Source organism: Ovis canadensis, chromosome 6 (assembly GCF_042477335.2).
Source record: "Ovis canadensis isolate MfBH-ARS-UI-01 breed Bighorn chromosome 6, ARS-UI_OviCan_v2, whole genome shotgun sequence".
Lineage (NCBI taxonomy): Eukaryota > Metazoa > Chordata > Mammalia > Artiodactyla > Bovidae > Ovis > Ovis canadensis.
The window spans coordinates 101,642,499-101,667,727 of record NC_091250.1 but is presented as its reverse complement, the minus strand read 5'-3'; the positions used below and the strand labels follow the sequence as shown (position 1 = coordinate 101,667,727).

At 37.3% G+C, this 25,229-nt stretch overlaps 1 protein-coding gene and 1 pseudogene across 1 annotated transcript in view; both read left to right on the top strand.

Moving 5' to 3' along the window:
- LOC138442993 (UDP-glucuronosyltransferase 2A3-like) overlaps positions 1-6,218 on the top strand; it is a 58,756-nt pseudogene extending 52,538 nt beyond the window's left edge.
- A 3,202-nt stretch (positions 6,219-9,420) lies between these two features.
- Positions 9,421-25,229, top strand: part of LOC138442599 (UDP-glucuronosyltransferase 2C1-like) — a 34,051-nt gene continuing 18,242 nt past the window's right edge. Inside the window, exons 1-3 of the mRNA XM_069594279.1 lie at positions 9,421-10,477; positions 18,062-18,210; positions 24,328-24,459. Coding sequence (XP_069450380.1) covers positions 9,757-10,477; positions 18,062-18,210; positions 24,328-24,459 — 1,002 coding nt within the window. The 5' untranslated portion in view covers positions 9,421-9,756. The remainder of the gene's footprint in view (positions 10,478-18,061; positions 18,211-24,327; positions 24,460-25,229) is intronic.

The following is a 25,229-nucleotide window of genomic DNA, read 5'->3' as shown; positions in this document are numbered from 1 at the left end:
AGGGATACAGAAAACAGTAAGATTTAAAATGCAATTTCAAAAACACTAAGTGTGGTAGGGAAGTAAAAACACAAGATTCCTAAAATGCATTTGAATTTATTTTATTTTTTTTTTTGCATTTATTTTTTTATTTTTTTATTTTTTTTTTAGTTTTTTATTTTTTAAATCTTAAAATCTTTAATTCTTACATGCATTCCCAAACATGAACCCCCCTCCCACCTCCCTCCCCATAACATCTTTCTGGGTCATCCCCATGCACCAGCCCCAAGCATGCTGCATCCTGCGTCAGACATAGACTGGCGATTCAATTCACATGATAGTATACATGTTAGAATGTCATTCTCCCAAATCATCCCACCCTCTCCCTCTCCCTCTGAGTCCAAAAGTCCGTTATACACATCTGTGTCTCTTTCCCTGTCTTGCATACAGGGTCGTCATTGCCATCTTCCTAAATTCCATATATATGTGTTAGTATACTGTATTGGTGTTTTTCTTTCTGGCTTACTTCACTCTGTATAATCGGCTCCAGTTTCATCCATCTCATCAGAACTGATTCAAATGAATTCTTTTTAATGGCTGAGTAATACTCCATTGTGTATATGTACCACAGCTTTCTTATCCATTCATCTGCTGATGGACATCTAGGTTGTTTCCATGTCCTGGCTATTATAAACTGTGCTGCGATGAACATTGGGGTACATGTGTCTCTTTCAATTCTGGTTTCCTCGGTGTGTATGCCCAGCAGTGGGATTGCTGGGTCATAAGGTAGTTCTATTTGCAATTTTTTAAGGAATCTCCACACTGTTCTCCATAGTGGCTGTACTAGTTTGCATTCCCACCAACAGTGTAGGAGGGTTCCCTTTTCTCCACACCCTCTCCAGCATTTATTGCTTGCAGATTTTTGGATCGCAGCCATTCTGACTGGTGTGAAGTGGTACCTCATTGTGGTTTTGATTTGCATTTCTCTAATAATGAGTGATGTTGAGCATCTTTTCATGTGTTTGTTAGCCATCCGTATGTCTTCTTTGGAGAAATGTCTATTTAGTTCTTTGGCCCATTTTTTGATTGGGTCGTTTATTTTTCTGGAGTTGAGCTGCATAAGTTGCTTGTATATTTTTGAGATTAGTTGTTTGTCAGTTGCTTCATTTGCTATTATTTTCTCCCATTCAGAAGGCTGTCTTTTCACCTTGCTTATATTTTCCTTTGTTGTGCAGAAGCTTTTAATTTTAATTAGATCCCATTTGTTTATTTTTGCTTTTATTTCCAGAATTCTGGGAGGTGGATCATAGAGGATCCTGCTGTGATTTAAAAGATCATGAACTTAAAATAATCATATCTTTTACATATATACGTATATTTTTGCCAAGCAGAGTGAGGGAAGTATACACAGTAACTTTGTAATATTGTTATATATTGTAATTAGGTTTACTGTTGTGATCATTTTGAAATATATAGAGAACCCAAATCACTATGTTGTCTACCAGAAACATACTGCTGTGAAAGAAAGTGAAAATGAAAGGCACTCAGTCGTGTTCCACTTTAGGCCAGAATACTAGAATGAGTAGCCTTTCCCTTTTCCAGGGATCTTCTCAACCCAAGGAGTGAACCCAGGTCTCTTGCATTGCAGGCAAATTCTTTACCAGCTGAGCCACAAGTGAAGCCCAAGAATAATGGAGTGGGTAGCCTATCCCTTCTTAGGGTATCTTCCAATCTTCCAGACCCAGGAATCGAACCAGAGTCTCCTGCATTGCAGGCAGATTCTTTACCAACTGAGCTATCATATTTCAAAACAAGAAAGAATTAAACAAACTCAGAGAAAAATAGATCAGATTTTTGGTGCTCAGAGGCAGAAGATTGGGGAAGGGTCAACTGGAAGAAGATGGCTGAAAGGTTCAAACTTCCAAACCAAATAAATACCAAAGATGCAATATACATCATAAATTTAATGAACACTGCTGTATGTTATACACAGAAATTGTTAGGAGAGTGAGTTCTCATCTCAAGGGGAAAAAAAATTTATTTCTGCAAATTTGTACCTATATAACATGACAGATGGCACTTCCCAGGTAGCTCAGCTAGTAAAGTATCTGCCTGCAATGTGGGAGACATAAGAGATGTGGATTCGATCCCTGAGTCAGAAACATCCTCTGGAGAAGGAAATGGCTCCCCTCCAGTATTCTTGCCTGGAGAATCCCATGCGCAGAGGAGCCTGGTGGGTTATAGTTCATAGGGTCACAAAGAGTTGGACACGACTCAGCGACTTGGCATGCATGTATGTCAGTTATATATCAATACAACCAGAAGAGAAAAGGCTATTATAAAAATTGTACAACAAAATTAGACAGGCTAGAGGCTATGGATAAATACCTTGAAAAACTCACCTTACTTAAGCTTTTTGCTTTTTTATAGTAATTTATTTGTATAGTAACTATTGAATTGCTTTGATCATCCATCTACATAACAGTGTTAGATCCCAGTATTATATTTATTATTACTATATGTGTTTTTTCTATACTGGTAGAAATCAAACAAAATGGTTGCATCATAATTATGTAATTACATGTCTACCAACTCAAGAATCCTCAAATTAATTAACTTTTGAAAAATTTGTCCAAATTTAAAGGTTTCTTTCAACTTACAGTTATTACAAAATATTGGCTATACTCCCTGTGTTGAACAAGAGATCTTTGAGTCTTTTACACAACAGTTTGTGCCTCCCCCTTCCCCCTACTCATATATCACTCCTACCCCCTATCTCACTGACAATCACTAGTTCTCTGTACCTGTGAGTCTGAGTAAAAAGTCAATTATTTCAACAGATTTATGTCAAATTAAGAGATTCAATAAATAAGCAAAAGTCTCCCAAAAAGGAAAAATCCTGGAGAGATAATATAACTGGTAAATTCTATTAAACTATTAAAAATTAAATAAACTAATCCTTTTCAAATCTTCAAAAAAATTTAAGAGAAACATGTACTAAATAATTTCATGAGATCAGATTCACCCTGATACAAAAGCCTGATAAAGGTACAGATCTCCCTCTGGTACAGATTACCTTTTTATTCTTTATCTCCTAAATGAGAATTAATCTGATGATGACAGCCTAATGATTAAGATTTTTGCAAGCACTTGAAAATATGTCTATAAGGTCAATATTTAAAAACATTAATTGCTTACATAGGGCCTCAGTTTGCTTGTGTATTACTTGGAGTTATTGAACCAAATTAATTCTAGGTTAGTTGGCTTCCTCTGATAGGATATGAAAAACCTAAAAATCTTCTAATAGTGTAAAGACATTTGTCTTAACAGGTTCTGTGAAGATACACAGGAAAGAAATCAGAAATATTAGGAGCCAATACCTAGCTATATGAATGGATTCTATAGAATGATCTTCTTGGTAAGACCAAAGAAAAGAATATTAAATAAAACTGAATGAGGGATAATGTGAACAATTACTCAAAAACAAATAAATTCAACAAATTTGCATTCAAAATAAGCAAAAATAAATTTTGTTTTGGTCTTTTTCACATTTCTTCTAGAGAAAAAAATATTCATGACACTTGCTAAGACTGTAAGGCACACTTTATTCAAGACCATTATGATAAATATAGTTACTACTACAGTAAGTCGAAGAGATTGGATTCAACTGAGTACAAAAGGGAAAAGTGGTCAAAGTGCAGAGTGGGGAGTCACCAGATAGAAAATTCCTGAGAGGACACATCAGAAATATGGGTTATTCAGTTTCTCAGTCGTGTCTGACTCTTTGTGACCACATGGACGGCAGCATGCCAGGCTTCCTTGACCATGATGTCTTTCATCATCTCTTGGAGTTTGCTCAAAGTTTACTCTCTTCCCTGGTGGCTTATATGGTAAAGAATCTGCCTGTAATGTAAGAGACCTGGGTTCAATCCTTGGGTTGGGAAGATCCCCTGGAGAAGGGAATGGAAACCCACTCCAGTTCTTGCCTGGAGAATTCCATGGACACAGGAGCTTGATGCGGCAATAGTCCAAGGGGTTGCAAAGAGTTGTACTGATTGACTGAATGACTGACACAGAGAAGGGAACTCTGGCAAAAGCCAACCTAATCAGATGCATGCTTAATGCAGGCCAGGGTGGAAGATAGTAAGGATGAATCAACAGCAAAAAAGGTGATAAAATATCAAGGTTGGAGAAGTCTAGCTAAACTGACTCAGTAGGATGTTTGCTAAAATTGAGTAATGCAGGTATTAACAATCAAGCTTCCAAATCAGGACCTGGTTGAGAAGAGAGTTCAGAAGAGCCTGACTAGATTTTGGTCAAGGACAGAATCTTTATCAAGCTTTAAAATAAATATGAAATTTATAATTTTCCCATTTATGATGCAAACTCTCCCACTTCAGCATCAGGGTAAAGGAAAATATGTTTAAATCAGGTTCTCATTAACTTTTGTACAGAATACTGCAGCACTCTTTGACTGTCTGTATCCATTCTCTCCCACCTCTCTGCACTCTCCCCACAGTAAGTATCTGGAAAAAAAAAATGTGAAACACCATTTTGTTATCTATGATATTATAAATGCTTCCAGATTCCTATGGGCTTCCCTGGTGGCTCAGTTGGTAAAGGATCTACTTACAATGTGGGAGACTGGGTTCAGTCCCTGGGTGGGGAAGATTCCCTGAAGGAGGGCATGGCTACCCACTCCAGTATTCTGCCCTGGAGAATTCCATGCATTGTATAGTCCATGGGGTCACAGAGTTGGACATGACCTAGTGACCAGATTGCTATAAATTCAAATACAAAATCTTGTTTTCTTAAACATATATTTCATGAACTTTCACTAGTTGATCTTTCTAGCCTGTGATGCCAACATTCTCTCATTGAAACCCTGCATATCTCACCTTCAATTTCCCATTCACACAAGCATTTGTTTACTTAAATTCCTCCATTTCTGTTTATTAAAGTATCCTCACCCCAACAACCTGTCCAGTGGCAAGTACTCTCCACATTTAACTCTACACAAAACTTTCAGAGGTTAGTGGAATTACTTAACTGCTGGAATTACTAAATGATGCTTAGCCAATCAATTACTGCCTTCTTTGGAGCTTATAGGAATTTATATACGGCCTCATGGCACAGAGTTATATAGAAGATGTTACTTAATTGAATTAATGATTTATACGGGTGCCATGATTTTCTGTTTGTGGAGCTATTACCATTTACCATTTAAACACTTGTATATATATATTTCAGGCCATTCCAAAACCAGAGCTTTTATCACTCACTGTGGAACCAATGGGATCTATGAAACTGTTTACCATAGGTCCCTATGGTGGAAATTCCCTTGCTGGGTAATCAGCTTGATAATGTTGCTTGAGTAAAAGCCAAAGGGACAACTGTTGAATTAGACTTGCATAGAATGATGAGTTCTGATCTGCTTAATGCTTTGAATGAAGTTATTAACAACCTTATGTGAGTATAGGATGTATGCTTTTCTGAGAAGCATCAGTATTTTAAAAGGAGTAATTCATTTCATTCAATTAAATTTAGTACTTTTACATAATCTCTAGGACATAGCTAAAATCAAAAGGAATTGTCTTGTATGTCTTAACTTCTATGAAAGTATTTAGATTCACTACTGTTACTGGATATTAGATTCCAACCTCAAAGAAATTTATTTAAAGAAACTAAGCTATTTTTAAAAAGATGTATTTTTTTTCATTGTTAATATTTATTTTTTAAAAGATATTACCACTGTAAAGAATTTAGGTAATATGACAAAAATATACAAAAATAAAAATGAAAAAAGTCACTTAACTCACCTCATGTAGTTATAACCAATTACCAGTATAGAAATATTAATTTAGATATTTTTGTGCTAGTTTATAAATAGAAAAGAAAAAAGAAATAATTATAAAAATGGAACAATGCTACTTAATAATTATTTAAAATATTCTATATTGACATATTTAAATTAAAGGAAGAGAAAGTTCATGAAGTAAAATGGAAAGATACAAATGGAAACATAGAATAACCCAGCCTCACTACTCCCTAAGGTCAACGATTAGTCGCTATCCATGAACAAAAACATCTTTGAGAGATCTAAAGTCCACTTATGATATTTCAGCAACACTGTGGAACAAAAACAAACAAACAAACCTGAGAGTAGTCACACAGTTTGGAATGAAGAAGACAGCTTGCTCCTGGCTGCATCATCATATTCTCAAGCCAGCATTGCTTAGCTCCAAGAGAGAACTTCACAGCTAGAAAGAGTTCCTCTAGGAACCTAGCTGGGAAGAGTGAGTTGAATGACCAGCTTTCAAAGCCTTCTGGGGCACAGAAATGGAAAAAAAAAAAAAGTCCTAAATATTTATGAAGTCTCAAAGAACTGAAATAGCCACAGGAATCCTGAGAAATAATAATGAAGCTGGAAGCATGCCACCTCTTGTTTTAAACTCTATTACAAAACTATAGACATTTTAAAAATATGGTATTATCATAAAAAACACATAGATGAGTGAATAGGATGATAAACCTTCACCTATAAAATTGAATAATATTTGACAAAAAAACCCAAAACAATAGGAAAATGGTCATCTGTTCTATGAATAGTACTGAGGAAACTGGATAATCATATGGAGGAAAATGAAATTTGGACCCCTAGAGGTTAAAGCGTCTGCCTGCATTGCAGGAGACCTTGGTTCGATCCTTGGGTTGGGGAGATTCCCTGGAGAAGGAAATGACAACCCATTCCAGTATTCTTGCCTGGAGAATCCCATGGACAGAGGAGCCTGGTGGGCTATAGTCCATGGGGTCGCAAAGAGTCGGACGCGACTGAGCGACTTCACTTTCACTTTCATTACATCACCAAGAGAACATTTCATGCAAAGATGGGCACAATAAAGGACAGAAATGGTATGGACCTAACAGAAGCAGAAGAGATTAAGAAGAGGTGGCAAGAATACATAGAAACAATACAAAAAAGATCTTCATGACCCAGATAACACAATGGTGTAATCACTCACCTAGAGATAGGCATTCTGGAATAAGAGGTCAAATGGGCCTCAGGAAACATTACTACAAACAAAATTAGTGGAGGTGAAAGAACTAAAAGATGATGCTGTGAAAGTGCTGTACTCAATATGCCAGCACATTTAGAAAACTCAGCAGTGGCCACAGGACTGGAAAAGGTCAGTTTTCATTCCAATCCCAAAGAAAGGCAATGCCAAAGAATGCTCAAACTACCACACAATTGCACTCAGCTCACACGCTAGTAAAGTAATGCTTAAAATTTTCAAAGTCCGATTTCAACAATACATGACCTGTGAACTTCCAGATGTTCAAGCTGGTTTTAGAAAAGGCAGAGGAACCAGAGATCAATTGCCAACTTCTGCTGGATTATCAGAAAAGCAAGAAAGTTCCAGAAAAACATCTATTTCTGCTTTATTGACTATGCCAAAGCCTTTGACTGTGTGGATCACAATAAACTGTGGGAAATTCTGAAAGAGATGGGAATACCAGACCACCTGACCTGCCCCTTGAGAAACCTGTATGCAGATCAGGAAGCAACAGTTAAAACTGGACATGGAATAACAGACTGGTTCCAAATAGAAAAGGAGTACATCAAGGCTGTATATTGTCACCCTGTGTATTTAACTTCTATGCAGAGTACATCATGAGAAACACTGGGTTTTAAGAAGCTCAAGCTGGGATCAAAATTGCTGGAAGAAATATCAATAACCTCAGATATGCAGTGGAGAAGGCAATGGCAACCCACTCCAGTACTCTTGACTGGAAAATCCCACGGACGGAGGAGCCTGGTAGGCTGCAGTCCATGAGGTTGCAAAGAGTCGGACACAATTGAGAGACTTCACTTTCACTTTTAACTTTCACGCATTGGAGAAGGAAATGGCAACCCACTCCAGTGTTCTTGCCTGGAGAATCCCAGGGACGGGGGAGCCTGGTGGGCTGCTGTCTCTGGGGTTGCACAGAGTCCAACATGACTGAAGTGACTTAGCAGCAGCAACAGCAGCAGCAGCAGATATGCAGATGACACCATCCTTATGGCAGAAAGCAAAGAAGAACTAAAGAACCTCTTTCAGTCATGTCCCACTCTTTGTGACCCCATGGACTGTAGCCCACCTGGCTCCTCCATCCATGGGATTCTCCAGGCAAGAATACTGGAGTGGGTTGCCATTTCCTTCTCCGGTGATCTTCCTGACTGAGGGATCAAACCCAGGCCTCCCGTATTACAGGCAGAAGTTTTAACCTCTGAGTCACCAGGGAAGCAGACGATGAAAGTGATAGATGAGAGTGAAAAAGTCTGTTTAAAACTCGGCATTCAGAAAACTACAATCATGACATCTGGTCCCATCACTTCATGGTAAATAGATGGGGAAACAGTGGAAAAAGTAGCAGACTTTATTTTGGGGGGCTCCAAAATCACTGCAGATGGTGATTGCAGCTGTGAAATTAAAAGACGCTTGCTCCCTGAAAGGAAAGTTATGACCAACCTAGACAGCGTATTAAAAAGCAGAGATATTACCTTGCCCACAAAGGTCCATATAGTCAAGGCTATAGTTTTTCCAGTAGTCATGTGTGGATGTCAGAGTTGGACTATAAAGAAAGCTGAGCCCTGGAAGTGATGCTTTTGAACTGTGGTGTCATAGAAGACTCCTGAGAGTCCCTTGGACTGCAAGGAGATCCAACCAGTCCATCCAAAAGGAAATCAATTCTGTATGTTCATTGGATGGACTTATGTTGAAGCTGAAACTCCAATACTTTGGCCACCTGATGCGAAGAGCTGACTCATTTGAAAAGACCCTGATGCTGGGAAAGATTGAGGGCAACAGGAGAAGGGGATGACAGAGGATGAGATGGTTGGATGGGATCACCGAGTCTATGGACATGAGTTTGAGCAAGCTCTGGGAGATGGTGAAGGATGGTGAAGCTTGGTGTGCTGTAGTCCATGGGGTTGCAAAGAGTTGGACACAGCTCAGTGTCCAACAGTAGAGACTTGGCAGGCCAGGACAGAGTTGTTTGGTATATTCAAAGTTCTGAAAGACAAAATATGTGACCTTTTATTAGACAGTGAATTCCTTCTTAAATGAGAAGACATAATTAGTTCCCAGACTATCAAAATATGAGTGGGTACAAAATTATAGACAAATATCAGTGGCTCCGTGGATAAAGAATCTGCCATCAGTAAAAGAAATATTAGAGAGATCATTCTGTTCAATGAACATTCAAATCAAATCAGAGGAAAAGATCCAAAAAATCTAGTCTTAATTGAATATTCATCAAATAGTGATGAACTTTCTTAACATTATTTAGAAATTACTATGAATTGATGTCTAACTTCATGTCCCCTGTGTTTGATATCCATGAAAAGAAGTTTTGAAAATCTCATTCTGAAGTTTTTTGTTTGTTTTGTTTTTTCTGTAGCTATTTCTTCCTGACCCTGGGATTGAATCCAGGTCTCCTGCATTGAATGCATATTCTCTACCATATGAATCACCAGAGAAGCTCATAAAAGAAGCTTTGAAACTCATTCTGAGGTGTTTCTCTTTTTCCCTTAATTATTTTATTGACATTATAGACTGTTTCTTTTTTTTTTCCCATCAAGGAAGTTTCATTTGGCTTTAATCTTTAACACAAATTACATAAATCAAAGTTCAGTCCTACCTAGTATAAATTGATTGGGAGAGTCAAGGAAAGATGTTTGGATTTTGAGTTTCATACACTTGGTTCAAGCCCAGATTTAGTTTCAGAGAGTTGATTATGAAGACTGTGAAAGGCTTCTATGTCCTTTTCATGCTGCATCTATGGTTCTTTGACTCTGGAAGGACCGGAAAGATACTTGTGTGGCCCATGGATTTTAGTCACTGGATTAATTTAAAGGTTATTCTGGATGAACTCCACCGTGGTGGGCATGAGATAACTGTCCTCGTACCTTCAACAAGTTCTCTGCTTGATCATACCCAGATTCCCTTTAACGTGGAGATTCTTCAAATTCCAATAAGTAAAGAAAGTTTCATGGAAGAATTCAATGCTAATCTCTACAGAGTTTCCTTTGAACTGCCGAAAGTTTCATGGTGGGAGAGGCAAGTACAACTGACAAAAATGTTAAAAATGTTTTTAGCAACAACCAGAAGCGTTTGTGACAGTGTTGTCACAAACAAGGAGTTGCTCTCCAGGCTTCAGGCAGCTAAGTTTGATATCTGTATTGCTGACCCTTTAAGCTTCTGTGGGGAATTAGTGGCTGAGCTTCTCAATATTCCATTTATATACTCCTTTCGGTTTTCCTACGGAAATGTCTTTGAGAGATTGTGCGCTGGGCTTCCTATGCCTTCTTCATATGTTCCTGGCACCATATCAGGACTGACAGACAGCATGACTTTTACACAGAGGCTGGAGAACTGGTTATCATATACAGTGAATGAGCTGATGTATTCATATTTTGTATTTCCAGAATGGGATGAATATTACAGCAAGGTTTTAGGTAAGAGATATTTGCATGTAATAATATTCTTATTTCATATGGAAAATGCAAATGTTTATCTGACTGTATGAAAACTTAAAAAAGCTTTTCTTTGAGTGATACTCAAGCTCATGTTTCCTTAACTGTTTTGAATAACAACAATAATAACAATTCTTTATCTTTCTGTATTCTTTTCTTAAACTTTTCCTTTTTTGTTTTTAGATTATTGAGTACTAAAATTTTATCAGAGAATAAATATTCTCTATATTTATCCATAAATCCTATTCAATGCTGCTAATTTTTTTTTTTTCAGGATATGTACAAAACCCAAATCTGACAGTTCCATAACCTTTAAGTTCCATAACCTTGGGCTACTTCTCTCTTGCTTACTTCTCCTTGTATATGCTGGTTTCCTAGGTGGTGCTAGAAGTAAAGAACCTGTCTGCCAATGCAGGAAACATAAGAGACAGGGGTTTGATGATTCCTGGGTTGGGAAGATCCCCTAGAATAGGGCACTATACCTTCCGTTTTCTTTCTGATTAATCTGCTGTTTCTCAGGCCTTCTGTTTGCATCCTCTGAAGGCTTGGTTTGCTGATTCCCAGGCTTGTAACGTGATGAGTAAGAAACTGGAAAATAAATAAACATACATGGGTTTCACCTGCTCTTTCCTTCCAAAAGAGAAAGAAACAAGAAATGTTTTTCTCTAACTAGACTTTTAAATTTTATTGTTGCCTTATTGTTGCTGTTCCATTCATAATTGGATTAGAAGTGAGCTATTGAGCTTTGATCCTGAGCTCAAAGATTTTATCTGTTTCAGCAAGTCCTTTTATGCTTTCATTTTTCCTTTTGCATAACCGATATGCTTATTTTTTTAAAAAAAATAAAGTTTATATAATTGTGTTAAGGAGGATTTTGCAGAAGATCTTTTTAGAAAGCCATTGATAGGGCCCGCATGGGGTCTCATTGATAAGATGGCTCCTTATGTCGACCTCACAAACACAGAATAAAGCACAGTGATCTGTGAGATTGACCAAATTGTCCAAATGACATCTGGTTATCTCACTGGCGCCTATCTTCTCAAAGCTGTGAGACCACCAGATTCCAGACCTCCAGCTATGTGACCATCCCTTCAGAGAAGTTTCCTTTGGTGGGGTATAAGGATTCCATCACAAAGGGAGAATGCTGGTTCTCCTTAAGAGCCAGTCACCCTCTCTTTACCCTCTAATAATTTCCCTTTTCTTGTCTGACTGCTTGGCTCACTCTCGTTTTCCCTGCACTTGCGTTATATTTTGGTGCCGAAACTCAGGAGGGAAGATCCTGGGTGGGCTCCTCTCACAAGCCCACATCCGGTGGTCCCCTCCCTTGGACCATGCCGAGAAACTGAGATGAGCTCTGGGACGGGACTCTCCACTCGCCTTGCTGGGCTGACATCCACACACCAGCCCACATTTCATCCATCGGTTACAAGAGTGAGTGAAATATCACCTTTTAGCCACTGCTCTACATGGCTCCAAGCCTCCATCAACCAACAAAGAAAGGAAGCCAACTGGTCCCTGCTTCAAATGTGGCAAAGAGGGCCACTGGGCCCACTCATGCCTAAAGCCAAGGCACCCTCCAGGTCCATATCCCAGCTGTGGCATAAAGGGACATTGGAAGGTCGACTGCCCAAATCTGCCTTCAGGGATCCAGACATCCCCTCTTGGTCCAGAGCAGGAGTCCTCTGACCCAACTCTGCCTAGCCTCCTCAGACTTGCCTCAGACTTGCCACTGTAGTCTGAAGGTACCCAGGGCTCCAGGCCCCAACTCTCATCACCTCTGTGGAGCCCAGGGTAACTCTTACAGTGGCAGGTAAGCTGATCTCATTTCTCACTAACACAGGGGCCACTTACTCTGCTATGCCTGCCTACTCTGGAAAAACCAAGGTCTCTCAGGTCTCTGTTATGGGGGTTGATGGTTTAATAGCTACACCACAAATAACGAGCCATCTTATCAATGAGACCCCATGTGGGCCCTATCAGCCATTTCTGCTTGCATTATTCAGTTAGATTTTTTAAGATATAATTGACATGTTACTTTGTATTAATTTTAGGTGTCAATAAAATACTGTCAATCTGTAGAAAAAATTGCAAATTGTAACTGAGCCAACTTTAAGATTATAACCTGCGAGACAGTTTTTTAGAAAGTTCTGAAAAAAGTCCTCACATTAGAAGTCAAAGCACAGTTATATGAGTTTTTGAGATAGAGGGTTATACATCAAAACTTTATGTATCAGAGTAATGCCGGCAACTTACATAGGCCGAAGCGAGTGGTGGGTTATTATGACACTTTATAGGATTAAGGAAGAAATGCTTTCTCCTAAAGAGTTACCTTGCTAGCAAAAGGAAATTGTTTTGTCCGTTTGTTTGTTTGATGAGTTGGTATTCCTGTGTCTTCTAAAGAGACCTAGTTAATGTGGAATATAGGTATGCAATATACGCTAAAGAGGAAGGTGGTGAGTGACTCAAAGGGCAGAGAAAAACTTTTTTTTTACCTTGCTTCAAATTAATTTTTTTTTATCACAGGCATATAATGTAATAATTTTGTATTTATACATATTGTGAAGTGATCACCACAAGATCTCTAGTTAATGGTCATCACCTCGCATAGTTACAACTTTTCAATTTTGAGATGAGAACTTTTAAGATCTACTCCCTTAACTCATTTCATATATACAATACAGTATTGCTAAATATAGTCAACATGCTGTACATCATATCCCCAGGACTGACTTATCTTATAAGTGAAAGCTTGTACCCTTTTACCACCTTCACCTACCTATTGTAGCCACTTTCCAATCCTGGCATTTGACAACCAACAATCTGTTCTCGGCTTCTATGAGTTCATTTTCTTTTTTGGTGTGTGTGTGTGTGTGTGTGTGTGTGTGTTTAATATTCCACATTTAAGTGATTTCACATAGGTTTTGTCTTTCCCTCTCTGACTTCTCTTACCATGATTTCCTCAAGTTCCATTCATATTGAGGCAAATGACAGGTTGTCTTTTATTTTCTCATGATTTAATACTATTTCGTGGTAGATATAATCATATTTTCTTTATCTATTCACCCACTGAAAAACATTCAGAATTTTTCCATATTTTGGCTACCGTAAACAATGCTACAACACTGCAGTGAACATGGGAGGTGGTAGTAGTTTCATCATTTTATTTTTTGATGGACCTGCATACTGTTTTCCAGAGTTTTGCACCAGTTTTCATTCCTACCAACAATGCACCAGGGCTCCCTTCTCTCCATATCCTCTCCAGCATTAGTTATCTCCTGTCTTTTCATGATAGCCATATTAACAGGCATGAGGTGATATCTCATTGTGGCTTTAATTTGCATTTCCCTGATTAACAATGGGGAGCACCCATTTATGTACTTGTTAGTCATTTGAATATCTTCTTTGGAAAAATGTCTATTCAGGTCCTTTGCTCATTTTTACTGGAGAAAGGCATGGCAACCCACTCCAGTATTCTTGCCTGGAGAATCCCATGGACAGAGAAACCTGGTGGGCTACACAGTCCATGGGATCACAAAGAGTTGGACACGACTGAAGTGATTTAGCATGCATGCACGCATGCCCATTTTTACATTAAATTATTTGTTTTTTATTTTTGTACTGAGTTGTATGAGTTCTTTAGACATTTTGAATGGCAATCTTGTATCAGATATATGGTTTGAAAATATTGTCCCTAGTTTTATAGGTTGCCTTTCCATTTTGTTGATCATTTATTTTGCTGTTCATAGTCTTTGTAGTTTGAAGTAGTCCCATTTGCTTATTTTTAATTTTGTTGCTTATGCTTTTGGTATCATGTTTAAAAAAATCACTGTCAAGACTCATATCAAGAAAAGTTTCTGCCATGTTTTCTTCTAGGAACTCTATGGTTTCAGATCTTACATTGAAATCTTTAATCCATTTCCAGTTAATTTTATAGTGGAGTAAGATTGGAGTCTAGTTTCATTTTTTTCATTTGAATATCCTTTTTCTTTTTTTTCCAGTAAGAATTATTTAAAAGATGATCTTTTCTCATTGAATATTTTTGGCTCCTTCGTGAAATATTAGTTGATCATATATATATGGGCTTATTTTGTGGCTTTTGATTCTGTTCCACTGGTTCATGTGCCTGTTTTTATGCCTATACCATATGGCTGTGATCACTATAGCTTACAATATTGCCTGAAATCAGAAATGTTATGCCTGCAGATTGCTTTGGCTTTTAGGAGTCAGTTTTAGTTTTATATACATTTTAAAGTTGCTTTTTTTTTTTTTTACTATTTTGAACAGAAATATCTCTAATAATATGTCATAACTAAATGATTAGTTTATTACTAAATTTAAAAATTTTCCTTTACAGTTGTAATCTTTTGTTTTATATAGATCTTTTCATTTTCCTTATTTTCAGCACATTTAAATTTCTATGAGAAATCATTTATTCAACAATTCAGAAACAATGTGAGTGTTTCTAATAAAGTATTCTGCTCAGGAATAAGTTGTGTGTTCAACAAGGCATAAGAACTAATCCAGGTAGACATGTAACACTGAGACAGTTTCTAGGCATTTTGTGACAGAAACAGGTGTTTATTTCTCTAGACTTGACCCTAAAAATAGGCAGAAACTGTGGCACCCATCGCTTGTCCAAAGTACGAGGTACAAAAGGCAAAACTGAGAAAAGGTCATTGATATCTCATCCTGGTGACATTTTCTGAACCGTGGAATAAGAAGTGACTGACCTACAGCTGGATCTAAGATTTTTGTGTACTCCTAGTTCCAGCAGTTTGATACTCAGCTTAGGAAAGTATTTTAGTGTGAAGTTAGTGATAGGACATAACTCTTGTCTCTGATTCTTTCCTAGCTCTTGGCACCTGAAATATTCTTTGGGGAATATATCAATAATCTGAAAAAAAAAAGAAAAAAGTCATAAAAAACATTTATTTTACTTATAAATTAAAAAATACTATTAGATATAGCTTGCCATTCAGGATCAATTTATAATCTCTATTATATAATGAATTCTAAGCATATTTTTTCAAATTTAAAATATAATTTATGTAATTATTAACTTTATTATGTATGAATATGTTCTAATAGTTGATGAGGAAACAAGTAAAATGACATCTGCTTCAAAATATTTTGAGGAACTATTTACAAACAGTTTTGGAGGAAAAAGAATGTTAGGATAATACTATTAGGTTAGATACAAAAATAGTCAATGTCTAATAAGGCAATAAAATCATAATTTAGGAGATGATTTTTTCTCCTAAATAGAAATATGCAAGTTAACATTTAACTTCACAGTATTTAAAAACAAAAATCTGTAGTAAATCACTAACAAATAGCAATATAGAATATAGATACATTTTTCTAAAGATATAAATAATCTATGAATTGTCCAGTACCCAACAAATGCAACATCATAATACAAAAAGTGGCATTGCTTTGGAACTTTGGGAAATGGCTTTCCAAATTTGAGATAGTGGCTCACAATCTTTATTCAGATCAATTATAGTTTTTGTACAATATTGTCTTCCTTTCAATAAGATGCTTGAAGCACATTAGATTAATAATAAAAGAGTGCAGATTTTAACTAAAAAAGATATTATTTGGATAAAAAAGAAGGCGAATCAATGATATGACCCCATAACTCTAATCATAGGCTTATAACAAAGAAAAATGAATGCATATATCCACACAAACTACATACCTTTAATGTTCATAACCACATTTTCATAGAGCCAAATATGAAAACAACACAAATATTCAACAATTACTGAATGGATTAAAAAAATGAAGTATATCTGTATAAAAGTATTATTCAGAAATAAAAATTCTTGAAGTACTGATTCATATGACCTTAGGAATCAGTCTTGAAAACTTGCTAAATAAAAGAAGGTAGCATAAAAGACCACATAGTGTATTTAAAAGGAAGAATTGTATGGTGTAAACTGTATGTCAATAAAATCATCATTAAAAGAGCAGAGGAGCAAAACATTTCAGAAAGAAAATAAAATTATACCCACAGCTGACACTTAAGGCTCAAATATGAGGTCTATATTAGATCTGAAACTGGAATTTGAATACCTTGGACATTACCAGAATCAGACCCCTAAATTACTGAGATTTGCTTGTGATCTCTTAAGCAGATAGGTTTCCCTGACAATTCAAAAATCCCTCATATTTTCTAATCAAAACTTCAGCACTCTTAGAATATCAAGGAAAATATTTTTTAAAAAATCATGTGGTGAGAATCCAGATAGCTGTAGTTTCTTTTTATTGGTGATGTGGAATACATATTGGAGAAGGCAATGGCGACCCACTCCACTCTTGCCTGGAAAATCCCATGGACGGAGGAGCCTGGTGGGCTGCAGTCCATGGGGTCGCTAAGAGTCAGACACGACTGAGCAACTTCACTTTCACTTTTCATTTTCACGAATTGGAGAAGGAAATGGTGACTCACTCCAGTGTTCTTGCCTGGAGAATCCCAGGGATGGGGGAGCCTGGTGGGCTGCCATCTATGGGGTCACATAGAGTCGGACACGACTGAAGCGATTTAGCAGCAGCAGCAGCAGGAGTACATATTTCAAAAGAACACTGACACTCTGAATAAGGTTCTTCATACCACAGTAATTATATAAATTCAGAAATGAAACTTTTGCTCCAAACTAAGAAACGTGATTTAATTCAGAGTCACTAATTTGAGCCGCTATTATGTTAATATTCACATGCTTTCCATTTCTTTTGAAAGGGGATGCTTTTGTCAGGTAGTAGGTCAAAATAGCAAATATTTTGCCACCAGATTATGATGCAGTGCTCTATCTTCACCAAAGAGGACAAAGTTTTGTGAAACTAATTTTGTAAAGGAGATAATCACTTCAAGATTTTTATTATAAGATTTCCATTCTGGATAGGATATACTTAGTAGAAACAGGAGATTTCCAATACCAGAAAAGAAAACAGTAGTTTAATTTAAAAAGCTGCTTATTTTTAAAGCTATCAGAAGCTTTTGGAGCAATGAAGTGAATTTGCTCAATCGTGTGGACTGTAGCTCACCAGGTTCCTCCCTCCATGGGATTCTCCATGCAAGAGTACTGGAGTGGGTTGCCACTCCCTTCTCCAGGGGATCTTCCTGACCCAGGGATAAAACCCAGGTCTCCTGCATTCCAGGCAGATGCTTTAGCCTCTGAGCCACCAGGGAAGCACTGGAATTCCAGAAGAGGAGGAGACTGTACCACAGTAGGCTGAGGATCACTGGCTGTTTCTCGTTCATTGCTAAGAGCACCTGCTGATTCTGAGCATGGAGTAGGGCTCAGGTGTAGCTCAAGCTGAAAGATTTTGTTGGTAGAGATAAAGCAGAAGATCTTTGGTTATTCCATACTTAATTCTGTGTTTGGTTCTTCCTAGTCTCAGTATTTTGTACTCTTGGAGGGGGAAAAGCCTATTGATTTCTCTTGGTTTGCATAGAACTAATATTGGTTCTTTAAATATTTTGCATAAGAAATTTGATGGTAAAACATGTCTCACCTAGCATATCAAGTAATTTTCCCTCTATCATCTTTCATTTTTGTTCAGGAAAATCTACCAAATTTTGTGAGATTATGGGAAAAGCTGAAATGTGGTTGATTCGAACTAGCTGGGATTTTGAATTTCCTCACCCTTACTTACCTAACTTTGAATTTGTTGGAGGACTGCACTGCAAGCCTGCAAAATCATTGCCTAAGGTAATTAAATGTGTTTCTTTTTGCCTCTCTCAGTATTTACCTCCTGGAATGATTTGTAGTTTATTATTTCTAGTATTTGATATTCAAACTGAAAGCCTAGACACAAGAATTAATGGAACTTACCCACATTAGACTTCTATGCTACCAGATTTTCTACATCATTGTGGTAATCATTACTGATGCTAATCAAATATGCCAGATGTTTAGCTAAAATAAAATTCCCAGCCCCTGAGTTTAGTGAAATTGTCCAATATTCTCAGGGCAATGAGTATGAGCTGAAGAGGCATTTAAAACTTCTATATCCAACTCTTAATTGGCAGATGCACTTACTCCAGAGTTCTCTTTCCCTTTGTGATGTGAAAAGCGTGTGTCAATCTGAATCCTGATTAAAAATACATGGAATAATAGATATATGGTAAAAGAAAGAAGCTGTTGCTTTAAGACACTAAGATTCTTGAGCCTTTCATTTACTTGTTTATTTTTGGCCATGCTGTGGCAGCATGTGGGATCTTTGTTCCCTGACCAAGATTACACAGGTGTCCCCTGCCTTGGAAAGTAGAGTCTTCATCACTGGGATAGCAGGGAAACCCCAAGACACTGAGATTTCTGTTGCAAGTTATTCAGCATAACCTAGTCTAAGAAATGGACATAGTAGAGAAATTATGATACTTTGAAAAAACATCAAATAGAGGTGTGATGGCTCACCCGAAATCTGGCAGAACTTACAGTAATTATTTGTTTGGTTTAAATAGAGGAAAGAAATTAGCCTGGAAAGATGATCATAGGATAAATTATGAAAAAAGCAACTGAGCAATACTAAGTAGTCTTTGAGCTTCCACCAGATGGTCAACACCAAAATCAAATTGATTATATTCTATGCAGCCAAAGATGGAGAAGCTCTATACAGTCAACAAAAACAAGACCGGGAGCAGACTGTGGCTCAGATCATGAACTCCTTATTGCCAAATTCAGACTTAAATTGAAGAAAGTAGGGGAAACCGCTAGACCATTCAGGTATGACCTAAATCAAATTCCTTATGATTATACAGTGGAAGTGAGAAATAGATTTAAGGGTCTGATAGATAGAGTGCCTGATGAACTATGGAATGAGGTTCGTGAGATTGTCCAGGAGACAGGGCTCAAGACCATCCCCATGGAAAAGAAATGCAAAAAAGCAAAATGGCTGTCTGGGGAGGCCTTACAAATAGCTGTTGAAAGAAGAGAGGCGAAGAGCAAAGGAGAAAAGGAAAGATATAAGCATCTGAATGCAGAGTTCCAAAGAGTAGCAAGAAGAGATAAGAAAGCCTTCTTCAGTGATCAATGCAATGAAATAGAGGAAGACAACAGAATGGGAAAGACTGAGATTTCTTCAAGAAAATTAGAGATACCAAGGGAACATTTCATGCAAAGATGGGCTTGATAAAGGACAGAAATGGTCTGGACCTAGCAGAAGCAGAAGATATTAAGAAGAGGTGGCAAGAATACACAGAAGAACTGTACAAAACAGATCTTCATGACCCAGATAATCATGATGGTGTGATCACTCATCTAGAGCCAGACATCCTGGAATGTGAAGTCAAGTAGGCCTTAGAAAGCATCATTATGAACAAAGCTAGTGGAGGTGATGGAATTCCAGTTGAGCTATTTCAAATCCTGAAAGATGATGCTGTGAAAGTGCTGCACTCAATATGCCAGCAAATTTGGAAAACTCGGTAGTGGCCACAGGACTGGAAAAGGTCAGTTTTTATTCCAATTCCAAAGAAAGGCAATGCAAAAGAATGCTCAAACTACCGCACAATTGCACTCATCTCACATACTAGTAAAGTAATGCTCAAAATTCTCCAAGCCAGGTTTCAGCAATACGTGAACCGTTAATTCCCTGATGTTCAAGCTGGTTTTAGAAAAGGCAGAGGAACCAGAGATCAAATTGCCAACATCCTCTGGATCATGGAAAAAGCAAGAGAGTTCCAGAAAAACATTTATTTCTGCTTTATTGACTATGCCAAAGCCTTTGACTGTGTGGATCACAATAAACTGTAGAAAATCCTGAAAGAGATGGGAATACCAGACCACCTGACTTACCTCTTTAGAAATCTGTATGCAGGTCAGGAAGCAACAGTTAGAACTGGGCATGGAACAACAGACCAGTTCCAAATAGGAAAAGGAGTACATCAAGGCTGTATATTGTCACCCTGCTTATTTAACTTATATGCAGAGTATATCATGAGAAACGCTGGGTTGGAAGAAACACAGCTGGAATCAAGATTACTGGGAGAAATATCAATAACCTCAGATATGCAGATGACACCACCCTTATGGCAGAAAGTGAAGAGGAGCTAAAAAGCCTCTTGATGAAAGTGAAAGAGGAGAGTGAAAAAGTTGGCTTAAAGCTCAACATTCAGAAAATGAAGATCATGGCATCTGGTCCCATCACATCATGGGAAATAGATGGGGAAACAGTAGAAACAGTGTCAGACTTTATTTTGGGAGGCTCCAAAATCACTGCAGATGGTGATTGCAGCCATGAAATTAAAAGACACTTACTCCTTGGAAGAAAAGTTATGACCAATCTAGATAGAATATTTAAAAGCAGAGACATTACTTTGCTGACTAAGGTCTGTCTAGTCAAGGCTATGGTTTTTCCTGTGGTCATGTATGGATGTGAGAGTTGGACTGTGAAGAAGGCTGAGCGCCGAAAAATTGATGCTTTTGAACTGTGGTGTTGGAGAAGACTCTTGAGAGTCCCTTGGCCTGCAAGGAGATCCAACCAGTCCATTCTGAAGGAGATCAGCCCTGGGATTTCTTTGGAAGGAATGATGCTAAAGCTGAAGCTCCAGTACTTTGGCCACCTCATGCGAAGAGTTGACTCATTAGAAAAGACTCTGATGCTGGGAAGGATTGGGGGCAGGAGGAGAAGGGGATGGCCGAGGATGAGATGGCTGGATGGCATCACGGACTCGATGGACGTGAGTCTGAGTGAACTCCGGGAGATGGTGATGGACAGGGAGGCCTGGTGTGCTGCGATTCATGGGGTCGCAAAGAGTCAGAAATGACTGAGCGACTGAACTGAACTGGTGGCTCAGAAGGTAAAGAATCCACCCGGAGTGGAGGAGACCTGCATTCGATCCCAGGGTAGAGAAGATCCCCTAGAGGAGGGCATGGCAACCTATCCCAGTATTCTTGTCTGGAAAATCCCCATGGATTAGAGGAGCCTGGTGGGCTACAGTTCATGGGGTCACAAAGAATCAGACATGACTGAGCAGCTAAGCGCAGCATAGTACAAGTACTCTCCACCTCAAATTTAATATCAATGACAGATCAATATACACGTTTTAAGCAATAAAGTGATACAGCTTACCACTTTATATAGTTTGGTTATTGAATTCTTTGAAATGGAATACAATTTAAATAGGCTAAGATATAATGGGCTGAGAAATAGGTGCAATAGTTTCAGGAAGACTTTATAGAAATCCAAACTGAAATATGATAATAATTTTGAGAATAAATGGAAAGATTTGGTGAATATTTACAAAGAAAGTCAGATTTTCAGATAGGCTGGAGGTGGCAGTTAAGAGTGACAGTTTCAGAATTAATCCTTAGCTTGTTATTTCTTGTATATGTCATACCTTTGTATTTACTATATTGTATGGGAATTTAGTATAGAATGTTGTCATTTACTAAGTGAAGAAGGAAAAAGAGCAATTTTGAGGGAAAATGGTCAATTCATGTTTGTATATGATGAATGAGGTACAATGCAGTATCTAGCAAGCAGCTATTAAACGCACTGTTTTAATCACAGGAGACAGGTCAATTAAGTATTTATGAAGTTTTTTAAATTAATAAACCATTTTTAGAGACATTTACATTCACAGAAAAATCTTAAAGCACAGTGTTCAATATTTTGAAAAGATAGATGATGTTGGATATCCATTCTACATTGTCATAAGCCATTTTTTCAGCTGAGAAAGTAATCCTTTAAGTATTCTGAGTTTTTTTTCTTCATAATTTTTAATAAAAGATCTACGTCTTGTAAACATTCAGTTCTAAAATCCTAGAAATCAAATGTTGGAATAGTGTGAGGCTTGCTTATAAACAGATATATTTAATAGCTCAAAAATAGGAAGAATTCTATTGTCTTAGTATTGACCAATAACACATATGTATGTGTAATGTTTAATGTGTATCCATATGTATGTGTAATGTGTGTATTTGAGTATTTATTTATCAGTAATGTGGCATCAAGGATCAATCTGTTATTTTTTTCAGGGGGTCCAGAAAGCGTAAGAGCTTTGTAGATTTTCCAGTGAATCTATCTTCCCATCTCCACCCACCAGAGAACACTAGGGCCCTGGGGACACTACAAAAGCACAATCACATCTCGGCAGTCACATAATGACATGCCCTCACACATATGAAAAAAAACAAAGATTCTTAAATCTATGATATCAGTAGGATTCTTCAATGTAGCAAGCATTTTCATAACATTGAATTTTTTGAATAATTTGTATTGCTAAGACTTTGATGCTGGAAGGGATTGGGGGCAGGAGAAGGGGACGACAGAGGATGAGATGGCTGGATGGCATCACTGACTCAATAAACGTGAATCTGAGTGAACTCTGGGAGTTGGTGATGGACAGGGAGGCCTGGCATGCTGTGATTCATGAGGTCGCAAAGAGTTGGACATGACTGAGCACACGACTGAGTGACTGAACTCAACTGAACTGAATGTTGGTTCAGTAATATCCCTAATTACAAAAATTAGACAACAAAGGACGCTAAATCAACATGTTATATACAGCTACAGGAGTCAATGCAAATGTGTAAAGTAAGGCATAAAGAGGGTGAAGAGTAAAGTAATCACGAGGTTTGAGGTTCTAATAGAAAAGAATATGATGGAGAACCTGGTGAAACTTGAACCTTTTCATGAATAATAACAACTTTTGTGGGCTGTTTCAGAGTTAGTGCATGTACAATGGTAAATGATGAGTAAGCCAATGACTATATTCAGTTCTCTTTATTACCTTTTAGCACCCTCTCCACATTGCTCCAAACGAAAAACATTTGATTCTTAAGTAGTTCTGGTGCTTCACCTCATATTTAGCCATGGATGCTAATAAGATTTATCTTTCATTTTCTACTGAAGCACAGTCAATATAATGACATACTTTTGGTACAGTTACTTTGTTCTGTTTTCTAAATTTCAGTTTTGTTTTATATTGCCTATTTTTTCTCTTGGTAGAAGGTTCCACAGCACATTTAGAAATGAGATGGCTATATAACTTCCTGACTGGACAAGTAATGCAGAAGTTCTTATAATGCATACTTGAGAATGACAGTAATATAATAGACACATATAACATCACATTCAAAGTAAAATGGCATATTTAATCATGCTGAAGTAACTTAGAAATTTGGCTAACACCTACAGCTGTGTGAAAGTCACTCAATCGTGTCCAACTCTTTGGGACCCCATGGACTGTACATGTCAGGCTCCTCTGTCCAAGGAATTCTCCAGGCCAGAATACTGGAATGAGTAACTGTTACCTTCTCCAGAGGATCTTACCAACCCAGGGACCAAACCCAGCCTTCCCGCATTGTAGGCGGATTCTTTACAGTCTGAGCCACCAGAGAAGCTCAAGAATACAGGAGTGGGTAGCCTATCCCTTCTCCAGCATATCTTCCCACCCAGGAGTGGAACTGGGGTCTCCTGCAATGGAGTTGGATTCTTTACCAACTGAGCTACCAGGGAAGCTTTATAGCCTTGGACAAATTACTTAACCTTTCTGAGATAGCGTTCTCATCTGCAAATGTATACATATTACTTTAGTTACCATGTATCAGAGTCAAATGATACAAGTAAAGAGCTCAGCAATGGCAAAAGATACATATAGTCAATAATTTGTAAAGACATACACACACATCTCTAATGTGCTAAAAGGGAACCTCCAAATTAAATCATTTTTAATTTGCCTATTAACCAATGATTTCAGGCCATATTCTGTACTCTGAAATGGTTAACATGAAAAAAATAGAATCATTCTTAGTTCAGGCACATTGAGAAAAGTGTGTGACTCATAACTCTAAACTCTCACATAACAAAGACTGTTTTCTTTACAGGAGTTCGAAGAGTTTGTTCAAAGTTCTGGAAAAAATGGAGTCGTGGTGTTTACTCTGGGATCAATGGTCAAAAACCTCACAGAAGAAAAGTCTAAAATGATTGCATCAGCCCTTGCCCAGCTTCCACAAAAGGTCAGATATTTGTATTTTTTGAAGGAGGGGCAGCTATTTTAGAATCTAGGAAAAACTCTTTAATTAAAAAGTGTGCTTTAAAATGTAGTAGTTATTGGTACTGTTATTGTCAGTTTAACTGAGATATTAAAAAAGTATTAGCTGTGAAAGCGACATATGTAATTGCTGTCCTGGCATTGCTAGCAGGAAAACATATTGCAGAATTTTCCTTAAACAATGAGCTAATACTGAATCCTTCACTACTGTTAATCAGTAAGCTTTGTGCTTAGACTGTAAACCTTCCATGTAATCTAATACTGTTTTGTTGTTTGTATTGTTTTATTTTAATATGAGGCATATATACAAGTTACAACTGCCATGATTGAGAATAAAATAATATTTATTTTAAATATTTATTTTAAATATTTTAAAATATTTATTTTTAATATTTTAAAATATTTATTTAAATATTTTAAAGACTATAATATTTTAAATTGTAGTCTTGATTCACAGGATGCCTTGGACTATATTTTCTTATAATTAATGGATTTGGGTCAATCAGGACCTGGTTGAACCTTGAAGTAACAACATAGATTCTTGGAATACTCCTAAGCAATGATTCTTCTATTTACATAACTGAAAACTTTAATAACATTAATACAATAAAGATTTATCTAGTTCACTCGATGATGTTACCCTAAATTATAATTTTTATTGATACTATTCTAGGTTATAACTGGATAATATTCTTCTTAAACGACCAAAGACATTTTCCCCCCTAGCTTTAGTGA